The sequence below is a fragment of the Monopterus albus genome, unplaced genomic scaffold (assembly GCF_001952655.1).
Source record: "Monopterus albus unplaced genomic scaffold, M_albus_1.0 scaffold366.1, whole genome shotgun sequence".
Classification (NCBI taxonomy): domain Eukaryota; kingdom Metazoa; phylum Chordata; class Actinopteri; order Synbranchiformes; family Synbranchidae; genus Monopterus; species Monopterus albus.
The window spans coordinates 223,938-246,282 of NW_018128246.1; the positions used below are offsets into that span (position 1 = coordinate 223,938).

A 22,345-nucleotide genomic window follows, 5' to 3' on the forward strand; every position below is an offset into this window, starting at 1 on the left:
TTTTATTTATTTTTTCAGATTTAAATAATAATTTTCTTAAGTTCAGACTGTATTTTATGAAACAAAGTTCTACTATAACTGATTGTGTTGGCAAAATAAGCATAGATGTATTTGGGAAGTTTGAATTATTTTGTTAAAATAGAAACACATTTCTTCCAGATGTTTGACCAGCAGCCTAAAACCTACAGGTATTTTACAGTCACATAACATAAAGACAAGTCCTCACAACTGAGCTGGGACTGGAATTAAAAAAAATTTTTTTTATTATTGTTTGGCTTTTTTCCTTGAATTGATTACCAGTGGTTAAAGATAATTTTGTTTCAATCAGTTAATGGACAAAATGTTTCAACAACATGTAAATGAATGGCTGGAACTGAAGGAGCATGTTATATCATCTTTCATCCTCCTCATCACATTTTGACAACAGGCAGGTTTGATCCTGAGGTCCAAAAGAAACATTTAGTAAGCTGGTGGTTGAGAAGGACATTGGCAGTGCATTAAGATTTTTAATACATAAGGATGTTCTGCAAGTTTAAGGTGATATATCACTGTCCATCCCTTTGATTTTAGGTACTGCATGTAGCATCAACCTGTAAAGTTAGACAGTTTGGAGTACTAACACAGAATTGTATATGTGTGTGTTTATCCAGGAACAGCTCGAAACTCCCTTAACCAGCCAAATGTGTGGCTGACTATCCTCCTCACCTCCATTCTGTGTGTACTTCCTGTGGTTACCTACCGCTTCCTGTTGATTCAACTCTGCCCCACCATCAACGACAAGGTACAGATGGAACTATCCCACGCTTTCACCGCGTCACTTTTGCATGCAATAAAACACAGCTGCACTTGTTATACGTGAGCAGCCATGAAAACTCAAACCTTCTTTTTAGTTTTTGGATTTATCAAGAAATCATCTGGAGCATAGTTGGTTTTGAGCAGGGGCTTTTAATTTGTAAGGCACACCACCTCCATCGCTTCCTGAGGATGTCATTACCTCCGATGTCCAGAGCTAATAAATGACCTTGAATCTGCTTTAAAATCATGCATATATACACTATCTAAACCCCAGGAGATATTTCACCCTCTGCTGCTCTTGTAATTTTTTATTTGACTTTAACAAAAGTCTAACTTCAGTACAGTAGATTTGGGATAGACTCATCGAACTTCTGGCTTCTCGTAGACCCAGCAACGACCTAAATGAATCCTAGGATGTGTCTGCAAGTGTTTGGATACATGTGTCTCTGTCCCACATTTTGACTGTCACTCTCTGGCCAAACTTTCAGGTCATGTTCAAAGTGAGACAGGCCAAAGCAACACTTCCCCCTCCTCCTCGACGCGCCCGCATCCGCCGCACCAGCTCCCGCCGTTCAGGCTACGCCTTCTCGCATGCTCAGGGCTACGGGGACCTGGTGACATCAGGCCGGTTCCTGCGGCGTCCTGCTATGTTTCTCTCTTCGGGTTTTGCCCACACAGGTCGCACCACCACAGGCTTCAGTCCCATGGGACGATCAGCTGGATACAGCCCGACAGGACGGCCCCAGAATGCCAAGGTTCCAGATGTGGAGGGGACTTCGCTGCAGATGTACAGGACGTTCACAGATTCTGCCCTCTGACAGGCAGCTGGCTACACTCCAGATGTTTGGAGCTGATCTGGGAGTAGGAACAATACCAACTGGACAGATGCATGGTGCTGGCAGTCAGCGGTGTTTAAAACTCCTATTTGTGCATTTGTTACCATGGAGAATTTGCTCGAGCCTTCCAGAGAACTTCATGTCCAAGATTTTTCCTGATCTGTCTTCTGCACAGTCTCCCAAGATGAGGTTTGAGACACACGTGTCATTTGCTCCTCACATTTCATTCTGAATCTTTTTTTTTTTTTTGTCTGTCAAAGTGAACTCTGACAATGTGCATCTACTTCTCCTGGGTGCTTGGATTGCTGTCCTCACATCAGGAGTGTTCACGGAGAGCACGTCTCACGCCAAACTAGCAGGTGAGAGGCAGACAGAGAACACGTGTCTGACACTCTAAACAGCAACAGGGCGATTTGTTCTGAGAAGGACAGAGTGTGGTCATGTTTACAGACTACCCAGACTTTCTTAACCCTGGGAGCCCAGCTACACAGAAGGGCTTTGTACAGAGAAACCAACCAGCAAAGCCATGTTGTGTAAAATATTTTAGTGTGTATACCCTAAGTGCTTTTTAAACCATTTTATTTTATTATCCTGAAAGCTGTACAAGCAGTTAGCACTTTGGCAGCGTCACATGGTCATGGAACCCAATGTGTGAAAGGTCATAATTGTGGGACTGAATGTAAACTGTTCCAAGGAAAACATTTTCTTCACAGTGACAAGAAATTTTTTTTTGCTGAAAGAATGTAATGACACATGCATTAAATTGGAAAAATTAAATACAGAGTAGGTTACAGGCAGAAGAGGATGCATGTGTGATCCAGTTAAAGGTATTGTAGTTCAATACTGGCACCAGAATGTGTCTCAAATGCACCTCAAGCAGATGTAGCATCCTGCTGATGTTTGATTTTATGTGCGCCTGCTGGCAAACTAAAAAGAAAAAGGCACATTTTCACCTCATCAGACAGCATGAGATGGACTGTACCAGCTGTGTAGCAACTCGTCTGCAGCACAGACTTCAAAATGTTGTCCAAGTTGTTTGCTGCAGGAATATCAACCACATCTACCTGTGCCTGTGAGGGTTATCGTACTGTACACACACTACAAACGCCCATTCAGAGACACACATCTGTCCATGTCCTTAAATAGCGTCATTCTCAGTGCAGTGTCTGGTGCATTTCCTGCAGACAGAGCTGACGACTTGTGTCAATAGGGACAAAGAATACTGCTCAGACAATTCATATGGACTTTTAATTGTGGGACATAATGTATTTACTTAATCACCAAAGCTATTACATGTTGCTCTATATCTGACAATCATCTTGGAGGTTATTATCTAAGCAGCAATGTATATATTTCTGTCTGCTTTGAGTCCATTATTTTTCTCTTTGAATGTTGTGTCAGCTTACTGAAAGGGCAAGGCTAAGCAAAGGTTTTAAGTAAAGTAAGCAAGCACATTATTTTCTACAGACAAGTGATTGAAGGGTCCAAAAGGAAATGGTTTGATACTTCTACAGTAATACTTCATAATATTTGATAGTCATCCATATTTTGGTATTCACAGATTTTATTCACTCATCAGTTTCATCTTCAGTTTAGTTTAAACCATGCAGACTGCTGATGGGTGACTTGTTGACACAGCTGTTGTGTTTCTGTCTGAACATCTGTTACCACAGTGTCATTCAAGCAGTTTTTTCCCAGAATGTGATGTCCAAACCCGAATGCTGGTGCTGAACCAGACTTTATATGACTCTGTGTTGTGGCAAAGTGAAATTGTATCTAATGCTGAAGGTCAGTGTGGTGAAGCTGGTTTGTACCACTGACAGCACAGTAATTATTTACTGTAAAGTCTTTTTTATGGGAATATTTGAAAAGTACGACTATGCTGAATATTTACAGCATGTTTTTGAAACAGTAGCTGGATCTTTGACTGTTTTTTTTTTTTTTTAATCATGTTAAAAATGACGGTTTATTATATGTTTCAATTGTTTTGAGGAATAATTCTGTAGCTAGTCCAGTCATCAAAATGGGGTAGCGGAGTGGTGAGATCGGGGCCTTTCCCACAGTCCAGAAACATGCAGCTTAGGTTGAATTGCAACTCTAAATTGTCCATAAGAGTGAGTGTGGAGGATGATTTGTCCAGGGTGGACCCTGCCACTGGTCCAGTGTCAGCTGGGATTGGCTCCAGCGCCTCCATGACCTTCTTCAGGATAAGTGGTATAGATGATGGATGGATGTAAAACTTCAAAATGCGCAAGAAGAAATTATCCATCCATTATCTATACCATTTATTTCTGAATAAATGGTTGCAGGTCGCAAGGGGCCTAGAGCCAATCTCAGCTGGAGAGGAAGGGTTCGCCCTGGACAGGTCGCCAGCCCATCACACTAAGAGACAGACAACCACATACACCCACATACACTCCTATGGGCCATTTAGAGCCACCAGTCAACCTAAGCTGCATGTCATTGGACTGTGGGAGGAAGCCGGAGCACCTGGAGAGAACCCACGCAGGCACAGGAAGAACATGCAGACTCCACACAGAAAGGACCCTGGTCACCCGGGGCTCGAACCCTTCTTGCTGTGAGGTGACAACACTAAACACCTCTCTGCTGTGCCACCAAAAATTATCTGCTTTTGCAAATTGCAGCTTGCATGTTGCACACTTGGTGAAAAAGGCCCCTAAATCACTTTCAATGCTGTCTGCAGAATACATTCATTAAGAGCAGCTAATACACTATCAAGTGTTTTTTTCCAGTTTTTCTGTTGTACTTACCAAATAAATTGCAGCTATAATGAGACTTTCAATATCAGTACATTACTATTATTAAATATTTCATACCCTCATGACAGAGATGGAAACATATTGGCTTTTTGAGAACTGTTTCTCCAAGTGACAAAAAAGTATGTTGATTTGTATCAGTGTCATCATAACCATTTTGTATACTTTTGTACTTTAAAATGTTTTACTGCAATAAAAACACATCTTATCTGTATAGTTGGAACTTTTTCCATTAACAGTAAGATGATGGTGTTTTTCTGTCATCGTCTACAAGTGAAGGCTGGCTTTGACAAATACCTGACGCCTCTAAGACTGAGGCATTTGGAACAAATGTTTTGAGTTAAAGGTACAGCATATCTAGTGTGGTACATTTGTATTCTCTCTCTTTTTTTTTAAACTCACATAGCTCTAGTTCAGTCTGGTTCACACACTAAACATATTTGCATAATAGCTCTGCACCACAGGGTTTCTTCTCATGCTTCTCTACAGTGTTTTGTATAGTGTCATATAATATCACGATACTGTGCCTGTAAAGAGAGAGTCCGTGTGACTCTGCTGTGGCAGGAGGCTACAGGAGTCTCCTGTGTAAATACATTGAAATGAGTTTCGGGTGTAGTTTTCAGTAAACAACAGCACTTCACACTTAATGGTTAACCTGCAAACTGTTGCTTAAATAAAATGTAGGAACCAGAAACCGGTAACTGGCAGATAAATGCTGTTTGATACAGTATGTGTACAGCTCATCACCAGCAGGTGGTGTAATATCCTTTATATCACAGTAGTAATGTCCCTGCCAAATAACACAACAGCAGCCTGATGTTTCCAATTAATGAGTAATACTGGAAGAATCTTACAGTGCTGAAACACAACAACCAGAGGACAGTGAATCATTACAGCTCAGTCTATGTTGGAGTACTTCTTTACATATACAAGAAGAAATATATGCAGTATGTAATATATGATTGATGAGGTTCCACTGTTTTAATTATTGTGCTGACAGTTTGGTGTGAGGAAGGTGCTTATGATCTTGTGGCTCAAAATTAAGCTATAAAGTTTTTACCAAACTCCATCTGCACATTTGTGACTATATAGACAATTAAAATGAAAGGAAAGTTCATACACAAATGTGCAGCTTTATATTGTTTTTGTCATTGCACTTTCTAAAACCAAAGCATCATAAAACTTCACTTGCGCTTAATGCAATTTAGTCAACTTGAGTCCCAAAGCAATTATTAGAAAAATAAATACACCAGATATGAAGTCCTCTGAACACAAAGGGGAAATGCTGTGTATGAATTCATTAAAGGGGAAGTATTTTTGTAAAGTATTGAAATAATCTCAGTATTTTTTGGTAAACAGATGAATAAATATCTATGAGACTTACATTTGTAGCAGAGATTTGAACACACGTCCCTTTAAAAAAAGCAGTTAAAGCATCTTTGGAAGAGTTACGGAACTCATTCCCTCTTTTCCATTTACCTGTTTTTCACATAGTAAAAACCACCTGGCTCACTTGTAGTTTTTGCAGTTTGTAATGACAGAAACCGTTTCACTTCAGCTGGTGAGATTTGCTGCCTTCTTTATCAAGTTCACAAGTATGTCTTTCTACTACTCCAAAAACTCTGTGTTCTTCTCAGCCTCACAACCTCTTCATCACAAAGTAGTATGTCCTAACAACTTTGACAAGTTATTAATCATGTAAACTATTAAAACAGTGCAATAGCATTTGTCACAAATTTAACTTATTTTATGAATGTGGTTAAACTATGGATTCACACTGCATTATTCTGTTTTGATCTCTATCAAAACGTCCTATTGCCCAATGCTAAAAACATTTTTCAAAACTAACTAAATTGTTTTTCTCAGACAAATCACACTCACAAAGTCAGAATTAAAAGCCTCTGAGTGAAGTATATGTTAAAATTTCATGTTTGAAAGTCATGTGGGCACAGCTCAGTTAAAAGACACAAAATTAGCACAAAGAGATGGAAAGTGATCCCAAAGAGGCACAAAAGAAGTACAAAGGGAAGCAAAATGGCCGCAAAGAAATGAAAAATTACTTTAAAGAACCATCAAGTGATCACAAATGAGACAAAAAGTGACTATAGAAATGAAAAAGGACTCACTAAATCACTAAAAACAGACACTACAAAGAGACACAAAACAACTACAAAGAGATGAAAAATGACCACAGAGAGACACAAACCTGCCAAAAAGAACCATTAAACAACCACAAAGGGACAAAACGACCACAAACAGGCACCAAACGACTTGAGAAAGTTTCCTTCAGTCTGGGGAGCCTATGGGAGGCTTCATCTGCTTTATTTTCTCATAATATTATAATAATGAGACTTGTTGCAGAATTCACTTCAGCTGAATTGTGTAAATTTTACCATGTGAACATGAAATTTCTTAAACAAAAATGATTAACGGAATCACAGTTAATATTTTAACAACACGTTTCCCCTGGATGATAAAATAAAAACTTTGCTGCCCTCTGGCGTCCGAAGCAGCTCCTGCAGCTGACACACACACTGGTGTGGCATTTAAGGCAAGTAAAAAATGTAAATTTCAGCTTCCTCGTGTGAAAAGACCGATTACCTAATATTTTGGTGGTAAATCCTGGTTTGTTTGTAATTCAAATACAACTAATCTACGGATCTTTCATTTGTGACTTCCTGGTGTTATTGGCGTTTAGTAAAATGCGAACTATCCAAGTAGCGTCACCGAGCGCTCCGACCCATATTCCCCAACTTTCCCATAGTACGTAAACGCAGCTCCCGCACCAGTCTGCCTTACATTGTTAACGTTGATTTCTCCGGTTCAGCCCAGCATTTTGTCTTCCGTGAGCCAAACCTGGGTCAAAGGATCCTACAAAACGCATGAAATCTCGGCTACATTTGGCAGCGGGACACACACCGTCATAGTGTAAGGCACTTTACAGTGCATTCATTCAATTTGCCTTTTTTTCTGAGCAAGAAAGGGCTAGTTAATAACGCTCGGCAAACGTAGCTAATGATAACGATTTTTAGTATTTGACACTGCAGAGGGACATACAGGGGCTTTCATTTGGGAAAAGCTCACTGATTTGGTTTTTACATCAGGGTTTCAGGGTTGTGTCTTTTTCGTGCACAGTTAAGATGACTTATACACCTGTCCAGGTCATTATTTAATTATCGAAGATATGACTTTACTCAGTTTTCCTTGTTGGACTAAAAGGAGGAGGAGTAGATTGCCGTGTTTCCCATGGCTACACCAAGCTTTCATGAAGGGTTATTTGCATTCCTAGCCAGCCAGTGCTGACATACTTAGGGTTATTATTACTAGTATCCTTTAAATTAGCAGCTGCTATAGCCCAGTAATTCAAACTGACACCCGGGAAAAGGATAAAGAGAGTAGGGAAGAGCAGCTCCAGCAGTCGTGACGTCGCCGTGAAGGTGAAGGTGCAGGTTCAGTTTCCTTTTGTTGACTGGACACCCACCTTTATCCCGCAACTCCAGTCAGGTTTCATAATCCGGGTCTAATGGGTTCTTTCTCTTCCTATTGATCTATTTCACTTGGTGTGGAAGCTCTAAGATGAGGAGGAGTGCTGGCCGGAGGCTGCTGGGAGGGATGATGTCGCTGTGAAGAGCCGGTGTGCCATTTCTGAGGACAAGCCTGTGGTCAAGGAGGGGACAGGGACGAAGGAAGTGCCTGGACAACATGACTGTTTTCAACCAGGAAAATGTGGCGGAATTTTATGAAATCGGAGACGAGCTGGGGAGGTAGGTTTTACTGGGGTTTATACTTGTTCTTAATTCATATAAACTTCCCCTTTTCATGGCTGAAGTGTGAGGAGGAGGGTGGGTGAGATACTGGGGAAACACCTCATGTTCAGCTCTGCCTTCAGATAATGAATAGGTTACATACAACCTCTTCAGGCTGTTCATATAATAGTCCTAAATAAATGTTTTCATTCTTTACTCTAGCAACATGGGTTTAATCAGTGCACACAAACATGAATGCATGCATCAAACCCAGTTACTCTGCCGATTATGTTTAGATGGACTGAATAATATATGATATATAATGTGTTGAAAAACCAGTTATAATTCCTCCCATCTTTAGGTGGTGTCTTTAAATGTCTTGTTTTGTCTGACGAGCAGTCCCACATCCAAAGATATTCACTTCACTCTCATTTATGACAAAGAAAAGCAGAAAATTGTCACGTTTGAGAAGCTAAAAATCCCATATGTTTAGCAGTTTAACTTAAACAATGACAAGTAATCAAAACAGTTGCAGATTATCTAATCCAGTTATTCCCAACCAGGGGTACTTGAATCCCATAGAAAGATACACAATTAATTTGAAAAAATAGAAATTGTGATTTGATATCCACATATTTGTGTTTAGGAGGAAAACCAGCCGACAAATAGGATTGCAAATTTCTGTGATACTGATCTTTAGTATAATTATTATCAGAATAATTTATCAGTCATAGCAGTTTGACTGCACAAGACTCGTTAATTTTTCACCACCCTGAGTGAATTCTTAGTTGATTAAGACTAGTTACAAAAAAAAGACAACAGAAAGGTCAAAGTAAATTTGCTGTAAATGGTTGAAACGTCCAGTTTCCGTGGCTCCAAATGGCAGTAGTACAAATACAAACTTGACCGAAGCTGCTAACAAAAAGGAAAAAGAGACCAAGTCTAAACAACCAGTCTTGTGGCCTCACATGCAGGAAGTGTTTTCTCTGCATGAAATACTATCAAGCAATACCATGAAGCCATTCCATTAATCAAGGGGGCTGTCACTGTGCTGCAGCGCTAGTTTTATTCAGTTTACGTGTATTAATCTTAAATATGTTCTCCGGCCGTGATGCATCCATCATTCTGCACATTGATAGTTTTGGTGCATACACTAGTTCAGTCTGTCACCCAAGCAATGCCTATGAGTAGGACATGTGTTCCCCCATGCTGACTAGGCTGTGATGAATACAGTCCATAATGCATTGTTGTCACAGATGAAGAGTTTAGTGTCTGTTACTGTGGCTGCCTTTGCCTGGAGATGTATTGCAGGTGGGGGCAGACGGTATCACTCTGCATCTTTACAGGGAGAGCATTTGCATCATGGCACAGCCTGGTTTCACCTCGTCCACTCTGTGTTTGGTCAAAGATGGATGTCAACTGTGAGGGTAAAGGACTGAATATAGATTAAATAATTTGACCAGACAGGTGGTTTGGGTCTTGTGGTTGTTTTTCATGTTTTACTAGTTGCCTGAATGATAAAGCAAGATGGTAACACAAAGGCTATAGAGTGATCCGTCGTCCGTGCTGCCCTGTTAGGTATAAAAACCACAGTGTCAGTGTCTTGTTCTCAGCTCAACTTTACTGCTGCATAGATAAAAAGCTATAACAGTATAGTAGAAATGACACAAGCAAACGAGTGCATTCATTCCCACGTTGGACTGCAGACGCCTTCTCATGAGACTGTACAAAACATGGAAATGGATCCCTGTCAGTTTCCAGTTATCAAAGTGTCACATGTACACCGTGCAGGTAATAATCAACCAGTTGTGTTCCGCTCTCCTGGGCCCGTCTGGCAACACTGCTCCTCCTTTCCCACACTGTGGAGGAGAGCTGATGTTGCTGTGGCTGCTTCACTATGCTGCTTTGGTAACAGAGACCATTGGGGAGCGTTGTGCACTGGGATTGAATTTCTGGCTGGTGGTAAAGAGACGCTATGTGAGTGTCTCATTTGGTCAGGATCCATTGTCTGTTGATTAGGTGAATAGAGAGTTTTAAATCAGGTTGCCTTCCATGTGAGGCTTCAACACTTGGAGGGTTGAACTATAGTAAACATTTTCTTTTCTGGTAAACAACATTTGAGTTCTTTTATAAAGGCAAGCTGTCCTTTTGAGTTGGCTCCAGTGGAGAACAGAGTATTACGCAAGTCTGTTTTTGGAAGGATGTAATTCCTTTATCGGACAGAAGTATCTGCTACTTGGAGGGAGCTCAAGGCTAATGCGTAATCTGAAGAAGAAATTTAGCATACTTTTAGATTGGTCATCTGTAAAATACTATAGACAGACTTGGTATTACTTTTGATTTGTTTTTGAAACTACATCTTGTTGATGTTTTTCTTTACCGTTCATGTCAAACCTCTCACAGCACAGCTATGCCCAGAGTTGACATTTATATTTTCAGATTTGTTCACCTAATGCACCATGCTTTAACTTGGATGAATTTGGGATTAACCAGTTAGTTTATGATAAAAGCCGGTGAAGCGGGGCCTGCACTGTAGATCTTCACATGCTATTAGACACAGAGCCTTTTGATCTGACTGTACTCCAGGCTGGAATTGGAACGTTGCCCATTGGCAAAGTGGGAAGTCACCCAAGCCGTGACACTGACAACTGGCTGCTTTGGTGTTTATGCATGGTAGAACTGCAGCCTGGTGAAGCTGAGCATCTAACTTTTATTAGTATCTAGACAGAGTGAGTGTGCAAGCAGTATAATGAGGAGGGGAGTGTGGAAGAAGCAACGCAGATGCAGAACTCGCTAACCAGAGGAGTTGGATAACGGTTATTTTTGAGCCACGTGTGCCATGTCATCTTATATATTCCTGTCTCAAAGTGTACCTTGATTGAACCACCTTGTCCTGGACTAGTATTTCTCTATACACAGAATACTGAATGTTGGATATGTAGGCAGATTTTTAGCAGCCCTGGAGGTGCTGGCAACTCGGACAACTAGGATTTTTACATGGAGGTTTAGCTGTTGAGCCTCCAGGTGATGCATCAAGTCGTTGCATTGTGGTAACCCCAATGCATCAGTGATCACATTCTCCCTTTTGAACGGTCTCCAAAAATGACCAGTTATGTCAGCTTTTGATTGATGAATTGCCCCCATTGCTGGTCTTCTACAAACACATGGCTCTAATAAGTCAAGACTGTGCTCTGTTGATCTCTCTAATTGCCTTACACATTGGCAGAAAATTCTCAATTCATGCCTGAGATCAGCAGGGAATTGCTGAAGACATTACAGCTACTGGCATCTCAGAGAATCCCTTATTTGATGCCTCTTCAAAATGACGGTGGAGTGAAGGGAGAAGCATCGTTGAAGCGTTTCATGGTTTCACTGTGGTGATTTGGTTTGCGGCTGTCGGACTGCGGGGATCAAAGCTGTATTAGAGCCTGTGTGGCCTGCAGTTGAGGAACAGCAGCACTTTGAAGGACAGGCTCTCAAACCTGTTTATAGTCCAGTAGTCAATGCATTGTGCGGTTTTAGAGCTGCAATGATTAATGGACTGTCAAAAAATTAAGTGTTTTAGATTTGAGCCACTTTTGAAGCAAAAATGCTTAAATATCATCTGGATTCAGCTTGTCAGATGTGAAGATTTGTCATTTCTTTTTGTCTCATTTCTCTGTGAACTGAAGATTTGTGGTTTAGAAACCGTGAAGATGTCACCGTGGGCTGTGGGAGACTGTAATAAGCATTTTTTCTTTTGTGATTTTGTTGATATTTAATGAAAAAAATACTCACCCGATTAAGTGATCATGAATATGATAGTTTACTGCAACCTTGGATTTCTTCATATCCCCATTTTCTTGCCAAAGACAAGTGTTCAGAGTTTACCCCAGAATCATATCAACTTTTAAATCATAATTTGAAAGAAAAACTGAAACCCAAACTAACTTCTAATGATGCCAAGGACCTCTCTGGCTTACCCCATGCTTTTTAGGGACTGGGAAAAATCGGTATCATTAAAAAGATATTGAGAGAAATTAAAGTCTAATTACAGATTTTACTAAGTATTTTTGCCTAGCTGTTAACATCGGCTGCAGACGGCACTTCGCTGGCTGATATCTGATCTTTCATACGGGGCCAATATCTGTCTAGAATATTAGCAAATGTTTATATTGGTCTAACCACAGCATGCAGTCATTTAGCATTACCTCAGGGCAACTTCAGAGTCTGCATCAAGAAACAAGCAAAGCAGAATTACTGTTGGCCTGTTTCCATGTTGTCATTTGTTTGGAGCTCCTCTGACTCAGCCACTCTCAGGCTGACTGTGGAATGATTTTAGTGTGTGCGTTTCATCTGGTCCTCAGGGCAGTTTTACACTTTGCGTATTTTTGCAGCCCTCTGCCTCTGCCATTAGTCTGCAATAATCTGACTACTCTGTGGTTGCTACCAATAGGCCCTCAATCTGTCTGTGGTGGGCGTCTGGGCATGTGGTTGCAGTTTGTAGAGGATTAGGGGTTGGTGTATTTCAGAAAGGATTCTACAGTGCAAATGAACAAACAGTGAGGGAGTGTTGTAGGCATGTGACAAGTCCATGTGAGTGGCTTCATTCACGATTCCGGTGTGTGAGTTTCCGCTGTGTTGCAGTGTTTTGGTTAGCCACGCTGCTAACGTAATTTACTCTACCTTAGCACCAATTTTACCACCAGTGTGTCGGCATCGATGGATAACACCTAACATCCAGTACTAACGAAAATGCATGGTGTGTCATTATGGTGCGTTAATTGTGGCCCCAATTTGACAGTGAGTAGAAATGAATGCTCACGTTAAGAGGGTAAACAAAAGAGTCTTCTTCCCATGGGCGTCCATGTCCCGATTGTCCCCCATGTGTGATTGGTCAATGCAGCGCCTTTGCCGGTTGATGTCAGCATCTGGTGTGCTGCCATGAGGGTGAAAATACGTAGCATCATTGGACTACTGATATCACGGCTTTTACCTTGACGAGGAATATTGCCATGTTTTAATATTGTAAGATCTGGTGGCATGAAAACTCGTCACACCGCTACTGTGCATACAGTCCATACTGGCCTAGATTTGCCCCCCCTATGATGGGTTGCACTATTGGGTGGAGAGGCAGTCTGGGTAGCAGGAGTGGGCTTAATGAGACGTCGCACTCACCCAGCCCATCCCTCCCTGCCCCCCACCTAGATAGACTTACGATGATAGACACAGGCAAAAGAGGAAATGCAGAGTTTACACAATATAACTGAATAATATAGCAGTTCCTGTTTTGACCCTCAGCTGAATTAAATGGCTGTTATGTGCAAGGGTTGTCACATTTTTATAAGTTGATGCCTGTTATGCCCGGAGGTGTCTTTTAATGCCTTGTAAGTGGGTGGATAAGATTCATCTGATGTGTCAGACTGAGCATCTTCTATATTGATATATGACGCTACTTGAAAACTATTTTTAGGATCATATAGACGTTTGTATGGCTGCCCTGATCACCTAGACATTTTATTTACCCTTGTATAGGATTTAGTTTTATACAGTATGTGGGGGTTTATTAAATATATTTTTATATTTGAGGTATCATCTGGAAGCCAATGTACTGTTCACATGGTAATTTTTATGATTGGTTTGACAGCCTAGGAATTTAAGGTATTGTTATTAATGCATCATCATCATCATTATGTATCAGTTTTTTTTAAGAAAAATGTTTCATTCGGCTCCTCAGTGAAGATGTATATTAAGGTGACACTAATCAGTGACCTGGTTTCTAGGTTGTTCTAATTGGCAATTTGATGGGAACTTTAGTATATAGATGGAAGGCTGCAGTGCTCCTGCAGAACCTGATGAAGATCAAATAGACCGAAACGTAGCTTGTGTATTAATAGATTCAGCTAAAGCATCACAGTGTGCAGGAGTTTCTTACATTGGTTGTTTTACCAGAGATGCTGGTGCAATATATAACCTTGGATTTAGACGTCTGACAAAAATTCTCATCACGACTTACACAGCTTACTTGTTCAGCCACATTTTGGGGGTTTCATCAGTGGTTGAAGGCCCCAAGATGTGCTTGACCAACGAGCCTTACTAATATCTGAGGTCAAACTGAGAACTGTTTATATGGAAAGACACCTGTGATAACACTGCCTGTCTTCCATTGGTTGTGTATTTACATTTTAGTTGTTTAGATGACACACTTATCTACAGCAGAGTGCAAACGCGCACTGAGCTCCAGTCTGTCAGTTGCCAACATCTAGCAGTAGTAAGGAGTGTATGAGTCAGAGAAGCATGGTAAAATTACTCTGACCTCAAGATCATCATGAGAGAAGTACTCAAAGTAAGAGCAAAAATGTTTACATATTGTGTAGCTTGAAAATGAGAAGAGATTAAAATAGGAGCAGATTTACTGGTGGCCACATTCCTGCAGGTTTGAAGTCAGATTTTCTTTTTTCCTTTCTTGCACTCTATGTCTTGAAGAACAGTTTGTCTATTTTGGCCGGCATGACTTCATTTTTGTGATCGCACCTGCAACACTTGTCAGTTTGTGGTCATCTTATGAGCCAAGTTGAAACCTGACTCAGTTGGAATGTCCTCGAGGAACATAATGGGTTATTTTCACTTAATCTCTGTAGACAGTGGTGGATAATTGGGTTCCTGCCAACTGTGTTAGCGGATGAATGGCAGGGGTATTGCACTCTGTGTGCGTTGGACGTGGAGTGGGAGCTACAGCCCTTTGTGGTCAATTAGTAGCGATCTGTAAGCAGTCAAGCATTAATTGTCAGGGAATGACAACTTTCCACTTCCCTCTCTTTCTCCTGCTAATTTTACTTCTGCATTCACTGTTACCTGTGTGTGTGTGTGTGTGTGTGTGTGTGTGTGTGTGTGTGTGTGTGGTGGGTGAGGGTAAAGTTTATGTTACATTGAAAAGATGTAGAGCTGTACCCGGCTAAGGTTTTTGTCAGTCGGCTCTTCAATGCGACTTTTTGTTTGGTTCCTTTCTTTCATTTTTTAATATCTATAGCCTAGACTGTCAGAAACTAAACTGGCATGAAGTTCATTGATGATTTCGGCGACATTAAAATAAGTATTCAAATGCAAACAATAGAGTGACAGGAACATATTTCTGAGCATTTAAAAATCAATAAAAGACGGCTGCATATGATTCAATAGTTAAATTGCAAACTATTTAAAATGCCAGCTGCCATATTGGAATAACAAGACAGGCAGCACACTTGTATTTCTGTTGAAACAAACATTTTTCTTCTGTGACCTGGTTACAGCTTAGTTTACCAACAGGTTTAAGCTTCCTCCGTCAGTACACCTCTCCTTCTGATGTGCCCCTGCCAGCATGCAGCACTTAGTGTTGGACTATATATAATTGCAAATGTGAAGCAGTTTCACATGTGTAGCACTGTTCTGCTAATACTTTGCTGTTTTACTTTAGTTGTTTATCATTTAGCCGCTGACATTGTCCAAAGAAATTCTGTAATGCACAAAAGATAAAGCTTTTTGTGTCACTAGAAGTTTGTCTTGAATAAACACAAAAGGTTGTGTTTAGTCGGCATGAGATAATCAAAAGAAAGAATGTCAGTTAAATTTAAAAATTCATGCGATACGTACAACCAAAAAAAGATTCTGTATTTCCATAAGTGGGGTAAAACTATGGAATAATTTAAGTGTGGACATAAAAAACAGTAAGAATTGATGAGTTTAAACACAAATATAAAGGTATGTGTCAATCAAGATATATGCAAGAACAGGTTTAATGATTAATCAGGTGTAACATTGTGAGTGTGGTGTATAATTCTACTTGTGTGATGTAGAAGATAATTATCAAAGTATGTAATTATGTAAGAATGTTAACACTGTTATAATTTTTTTAGTATATCACTAGCATGGTGTAGAACAAAATTATCCATGTAGTAATACTGCTTGCAAACCAATGATGATAAGATGATGTTAGGGGTAGGACTGGATAAGTCTGACTTCTTCCTACTCCGTTCAAGCATGTACTAGGTATAAGCAAATTGATAATGTATTTGTGGATATGTGTGAAATTATGTGTGTTGACAGATTGACTGTTTTTACATGTTTGAAAGAATAAATCAAATCAAATCAAATCAAAGGCCGCTGGGCCGTTCATCTTTAATTAATGTCACAAAGGTCAGACTGGAGGTAAAGAAGTCCACCTTTGCTAATCTGACAGTCTTTACCACAGATCATAAGTTGCCCTCATCTTTTAGTATTTGATGTCACATCGTCATGTACCGTCTTTGCAAAAGTAACAAAACCAGTCTGTGTGTCCGCTGACTTTCCCTGACATGACAGAGTTAAACACCTCGAAACTTGCTGAATGTCAGTTTCACCAAACATATAGGGACCTTGTTTTAAAGAGCAGGCACAAAATCAACCAGGAGACGACAGATGTACCCACTGAAGCAGCAGCAGCAGCCCCCTCCTCACCTGCCGCCTCCCTCTCCTTGAACAACACTCTTGCACTTCTCTTAATTTGTATGCACGGCCTGATATCCAGTTGCTTTCTGTATTTGTCTTTTTTGTCCTCCTGTCGAACAAACTGAGCACATCAGTATCCACAGAAGAAGACAGGTGAACCTGAGAGCCATGTGAGAGGTGCTCACCCAGTGGAACCAAATATCAGATCAAGTATCAAGCTGATGGTTATTGGTAAGCACTTCCGGTGATCCATGAGACGCGTATAGGTTTACAATAAAAATCTTTGAAAATGGTGGCGGGGCGTTTGTGGCATTGAGTGAAATATACCTGTCAGGTATTTAAGGTTTTCATGACATTTGTGTACCCAGCCTCTCACCCAGTGTCAGCTGGGATTGGCTCCACCCCCCACCCCCACAACCCTTTTCAGGAATAAGTTGTTTGGATAATGGATTGAAGGTCTGGTTTTTAAGAGTTCTATAGGAAGATGTGCTTCTTGCAGGATTTTATAGTGAATGCTCCCTGTCTTGTCTGAAATAAAGATTGCCTCTGCTGAAGTTGGAAGAAATGATTACACTTTAATCAAATATAATATTAGGTTTCTTAAGCTGCATTGCTGCCTCAAAGCAAAGTGCATATAATCAAAACTTGCAAAAGGAAAGCGAAAGGAACCACCAGTTGTAACCATTTTCCTGGGGGGTAACTGATTTATTTGGGCTCCGTTTCTTAAAGTGAGTGACGGTATTGTTTTGATATCGGCTCCCAAACTCAGTTATCTTATTAACTTTATAAACAGAAGATTTCAAACAATACCCAGCCCACACTGGAGTGATACTGGCCAGGTAGTGTTGTCCAGATGTGAGAGAAGCCGCAATGTGATTTCAGTGGTCATTGTCAGCAGTGTCTGTGCCTCACTCTGTCTAATGTGATTCTAATTGGTATATGAATATGGATTTCAGCTTTAGTGTCCACGGAGGCTGTTGATATAATACCACATCCTAGGCATTTAGGAGGGTCATTTTTAATATGGAAACAGTGAAATTTACAGAATATCTGTTAATTATAACTATTTTAAGCCTTCAAGTCAGCATGGAGGATAACTGAGAGCTTCACAGTTCATCAACCCATTGCATTCTTTCACATTTATTGTTTTTATCAGGCTTCTCCCCAGTTAGTCCTGCATGATTAACGGGTTCTCTGGGAGCTCTGTAAGAGGTGGCACATTATAACCACTGGTCAGGATGATTCTTTCTCAAACAAACAGAGATCACTGGAGGGTATCAGGAGGAATTTCTACGTGCCCATATGCTTAAAAGAATGTGTTTTAAATCCACTCCTGTGTTTATGTGATGAATCATAATAAAATCCCTGAGTGTTTGGCCTTGAGGAGTCTGTTCTGGAGCTCTTGACGCTGAAAATGTTTGGGAATCACTCTGAAGACGGTAAAGCAAACATTTCACGTTTCTTTACCTCTGTGCACAATATGTGCATTGTTGGTGCTGCAGCTGGGGGAGGTGAGTGACATTCTCCTGGCACGTTCAATGGCTTTTCACTGTGGCTACCAGACAAGGGCAAACACTGCCTGCTCCTCATTTAGCTTTCTGTCAGATATGCGTCTGTCAGCACTGTCACTTGTCGTTTTTAAAGCTGAAATCATCTGGATGAGACTCGTCCCTGCTGAGTTCACATCTGGCTGCCAGACTGTGGAACATCTGTGAGCGGAAACAGGTCTGTACACCTGTAGCGTGCTCTCAAATGATGGGAAATCACAGCATGGTAGAGGCCCTATCACTATGGATAAATGTTCTTTGTAGGTGTAGGCTTACGGTATCATTTCACACATACTAATATCTTTGTGCCTTGGTTTTCCTCCTAGTTCATGTTTAAATCTGCTGTGGCCATTGTCGCTTTCTGTCTCTTACATCAGGTCAAATTATGATCATTCAAAAAACATTTCAGGGTGTTTGTGACACAGCTGCTCCTCTTCTCAGTGATTGTAGAACTGCGATGATCAGTGGGTTATTGATCTACTAAAAAGTAATCGGCAAAAAATCTTAGATATTTTTTGAACAAAATTTATCTGGTTCCAAATGCTAAAGATTTTCTGCTTTAGGTCAGAGTAAACAAAACATTTTACTACTTTCTGACGTATAGACAAAACTATTTATACTTGAACCAAGAAAATAATAGGCAGGTTAATCTGTCTTTTTGGCCAAGGTCTGTCACGTCATTCTGCAGTTCCCACTGCAGCCTCAAAGGCCAGTCTAGCTCCAGGTCAGTCTGTAGGACTAGTTAGAATTATTAACTTTGTTTCTGTGACATCGCTATGTGTTGTCAACTAATATCACCGAAGTATTTTTGAGATATTACTTTTATCTGGAATTGTTTTGTTGCCCAGCCCTACCTGGAGCACTGATGTAGAATGGTTGTTGAAACGTTCTCCCACTATAGTTCAGACACGTGTATTTCTGCTCTGCCAATCAGAAACTAGTGGCGAGCTGTGGGCATGGCATTATTGATATTAAATAAACTGAATAGGGATGAGGAAAAAGCTCCACCAGGATGTCCTGACAAATTCATATCTATAGACAAACACACACACTGTTTACTCCCACCCAGGATTATCTACCACACTTCCTTCCTCCAACCTGCACCGGTTCCTCTGCTCGGGCTCTGAATCCTGTTGCCATGGTTACCCTTCCGCTGTACACAATAGCACGGGGGTTGCATAATGTTTTTCTGCCTGTGCCATTTGTGGCCCACACTACAGCTGAGTGGGCAGGGAGCACTCTGAGGCGCCCTCCCACATTTCGCTTCATGCTAATGAAAAGCTCGGCCTCACCAGGGAGTTTTCATACCGAGACAGGTCGGACAGCGCAGAGCCCCCAGCCCTGTGGGTTCTGTTGTTGTGCTCCAAAGCCATCATCCCTGTGGCTTCTGCACAGGTAGTGACAGTCAGAGGCTGATATTCATGGGACTCATCTGACTAGAGAAATGCACTGCAGAAAACTGACACCAGTCTTTTCCATCAGTCCGAGCCACATTTAAAGCCTGATTGAATTGTGTTCCCAACCCTTAAAGAGCATGTGTTGTTTTGAGTGTCAGCCATTGTTGCCTTGAGTTTTCAGTAGCTATTGGCCTTGTTTAATATTTAATAATAATTCTGACTGAGCTGAAGAATTGTATCAGTCTTATTAGTTTTTGCATCCGTTTTCATCAGTTGACAGTAATCACAAGTTGGACTTGGTCTTGTTTAAAAGCACGGAAAGGGAGTTGCAATTACAGTTTATAATTTGTCAGCACTGTGTAGTTTCTCTTCTGTTTTTATCTGGCCTTCATCTATATTTATCATTTCCTCCAGCACATAAACACTCAAGTGTCAAATGCAGAGTTCTCTGAGCTGCTGCTGCAGCTGCAGACTGATGTGGTAAATTTGGACACTGACAAAGGAAAGTGTGTGTGGAGTGCTGGGACTTTATTTATCCCCCATGAGCCAAAGACAATTTAATTAACTAGAAAAGCAGGTCTGTAATTGCAATGACCAGGCACATTTAAAGGGACGCCTCACACAAAACAAAGCCTGATCTAGTCTGGATCCCAGATTCTCACTGGAATATATTGTTGGAAGATGTTTTGTGGTTGCTTTTGGTTTGTTTACTTGCTAAAAAAGCTATTATAAAAACCTGTATGGGGAAGCAGTAGGACCACCAGTGAATAACTGGGAGAATATGACACATTTAAGCAGAGCAGTTTCCCGTTTTCACATTGCTCTCTTTCTCTCACTCTCACTTTCTTTCTAGTTTTAAGTGCCAAGCAGTTTGGCAGAAATGCGAAGATGAATTCTGTTCCCATGAAACATTAACCTTCGATTTGAAAAGCAAAATGCACCATTGCACACTGCACAGCCCATTTTCTTTTAAACCTCAAGTTCATCGCCAAAGCCAGAAAACTCTGCAGCTGTTTCGTTTTCTATTAAATGTTGATAGAGCTGTTTTAGTAGCTATGCCGTCCTGGTTGTGCCTGACTTCATCTAATCTTGGTAGTGAAGGTCTGGTTGGTACTTGGATGGGGGACCACCTGGGAATACCAAGTGCTGTAGGTGCACCAGCCACTGGGGTCACATAAACCAGTGCAGTCTTTAGGTGAATCCCAGTTCCCCTGCATGATGGACATCCCATAGCTCTTATTTCTGCTCTGCCTGGAGAAGCTATAACTGACATGAGCGCCTCCTTCGTAGAAATTTGTTACAGATTGACATGCCAGATTATCTGAAATAAGTTTGTGACTGGATGCTTCACGTGAAGAATCAGAGGCAAAGACATCTTGTCAGTTAAAACGTTTTCCCGGTTCCTCTCCCCTCACAGTTTTCTCCTTGCAACCTTTCCTTGGATCTTACATGGGTGGGACTAGGATGCAAGGATAAAATGCAAGTGAAGGAAATGTTCATGCAATTAGAGGAATTGGAATTCACATTTTGAGTTGGTCTCAGGGCGAAGGGGTGGGTCAGGAAGGGCATCCAGTGTAAAAATCTGTGCCAAATCGTAAATGCGGATCCTAGTGATTAGCTGTGGCAACCCTTAGCGGGTGCCACCGAATGGTGAAGGAGACGATGACAGTTGACAGTGTAGCTTTGTAGAGTCAAGGTTCATCACTGCAAGGTGAAAAGGCAACAGTCTAACGAACAATTGATGGACTAATGGCTGACCTCTGTTACTGCTAATTAAAGACGCTGTCATACATCCAGTTTACATGAATGAACATTCATCACTGTTTAACTTTCCAGAGCAGTGTTGTTTCTGCCCCCGCGTTGTAGTAAATACGATGAGTATTTGTACATTCACACAGTTGCTCCACATTGCTTTTGGTGTGTAAAAGCTTCGCATCACTACTTCATTTGACCGTAACATTCAAGCTTTCTGTCCCTCACTGAATAAAACTGTGCTTTTCAGTAAGCAGCTGTGAGGGTGCACATTTTTTTTTTCTCAGAGCACACGTATTGATTTGCCGAGGTTGGCTGATGTTTGCTCTCTAAACTTGAGTGGGCACATTCAGACACTTCAGCCTGAAAGACGCTGAATTAACAGGACAAGCAGTTGAAAGACAGATTATGTTTTACCAGCTTGTTTATTCCACTCAGCAGGGAAGCTGAGCATTAGCTTAAATGCCGGAATAATGTTTGTTCAATTGTGACTACAAAATAGGCATGTGTAAATTGTCATATTCTTCCTTTACTTTTTAACTTTGGTACATAAATCTTTTCAGATGTTATTTCGTAGCAGTGTAGTTGTTGCGATGACTCAGATTAGATTTAAATTGTGTATTCCTCTCACTGAAGCTTTACACCGTTGACAGGTAGATTTGATACAGCAATGTAGATTAGCTATGTGCTGAGGTTATCACAAGAATCATCACACTTGGATGCACAAAAATAGCACAGTGCTCAAAATTAGTCTGGTCTTCAGCAAGAAGAATGCAGCTCAGTCAGACTGAAATCATGTGTTAGAGTTGGCCAGTCAAAATAAAAGGGAGACTTTAATTTAGGAATCATTCATTTTAAATTGAATGTGTGCAACACAGAGCCTGAAGAAGAAAACTGTAACCGACTCTATGTTCATATCATGGAACCTGCCGTTTGTTTTGCTTGTAACTGCAGCATAAACCAAAATGAACAAAATTCCAGAAAAATGCAACAAATGCAACTTCCTCTCACATCAAAGGACACTGTAGGTGAGATCACACTCATTGTGTTCCC

The 22,345-nt window shown here is 40.8% G+C and overlaps 2 protein-coding genes across 3 annotated transcripts in view; both read left to right on the forward strand.

Annotated features, from left to right (window-relative positions):
- LOC109951149 (phospholipid-transporting ATPase ID-like) overlaps window positions 1-4,020 on the forward strand; it is a 30,708-nt gene extending 26,688 nt beyond the window's left edge. For both annotated transcript variants that reach the window (XM_020585462.1, XM_020585463.1), the window contains exons 27-28: window positions 651-781; window positions 1,284-4,020. In XM_020585462.1, the coding sequence (XP_020441118.1) occupies window positions 651-781; window positions 1,284-1,613 (461 nt within the window). In that variant the 3' untranslated portion in view covers window positions 1,614-4,020. The remainder of the gene's footprint in view (window positions 1-650; window positions 782-1,283) is intronic.
- Window positions 4,021-7,177: 3,157 nt separating this feature from the next.
- The window catches only part of dapk1 (death-associated protein kinase 1), a 71,129-nt gene continuing 55,961 nt past the window's right edge, over window positions 7,178-22,345 (forward strand). Inside the window, 2 exon segments of the mRNA XM_020585445.1 lie at window positions 7,178-7,336; window positions 7,978-8,172. Coding sequence (XP_020441101.1) covers window positions 8,111-8,172 — 62 coding nt within the window. The 5' untranslated portion in view covers window positions 7,178-7,336; window positions 7,978-8,110.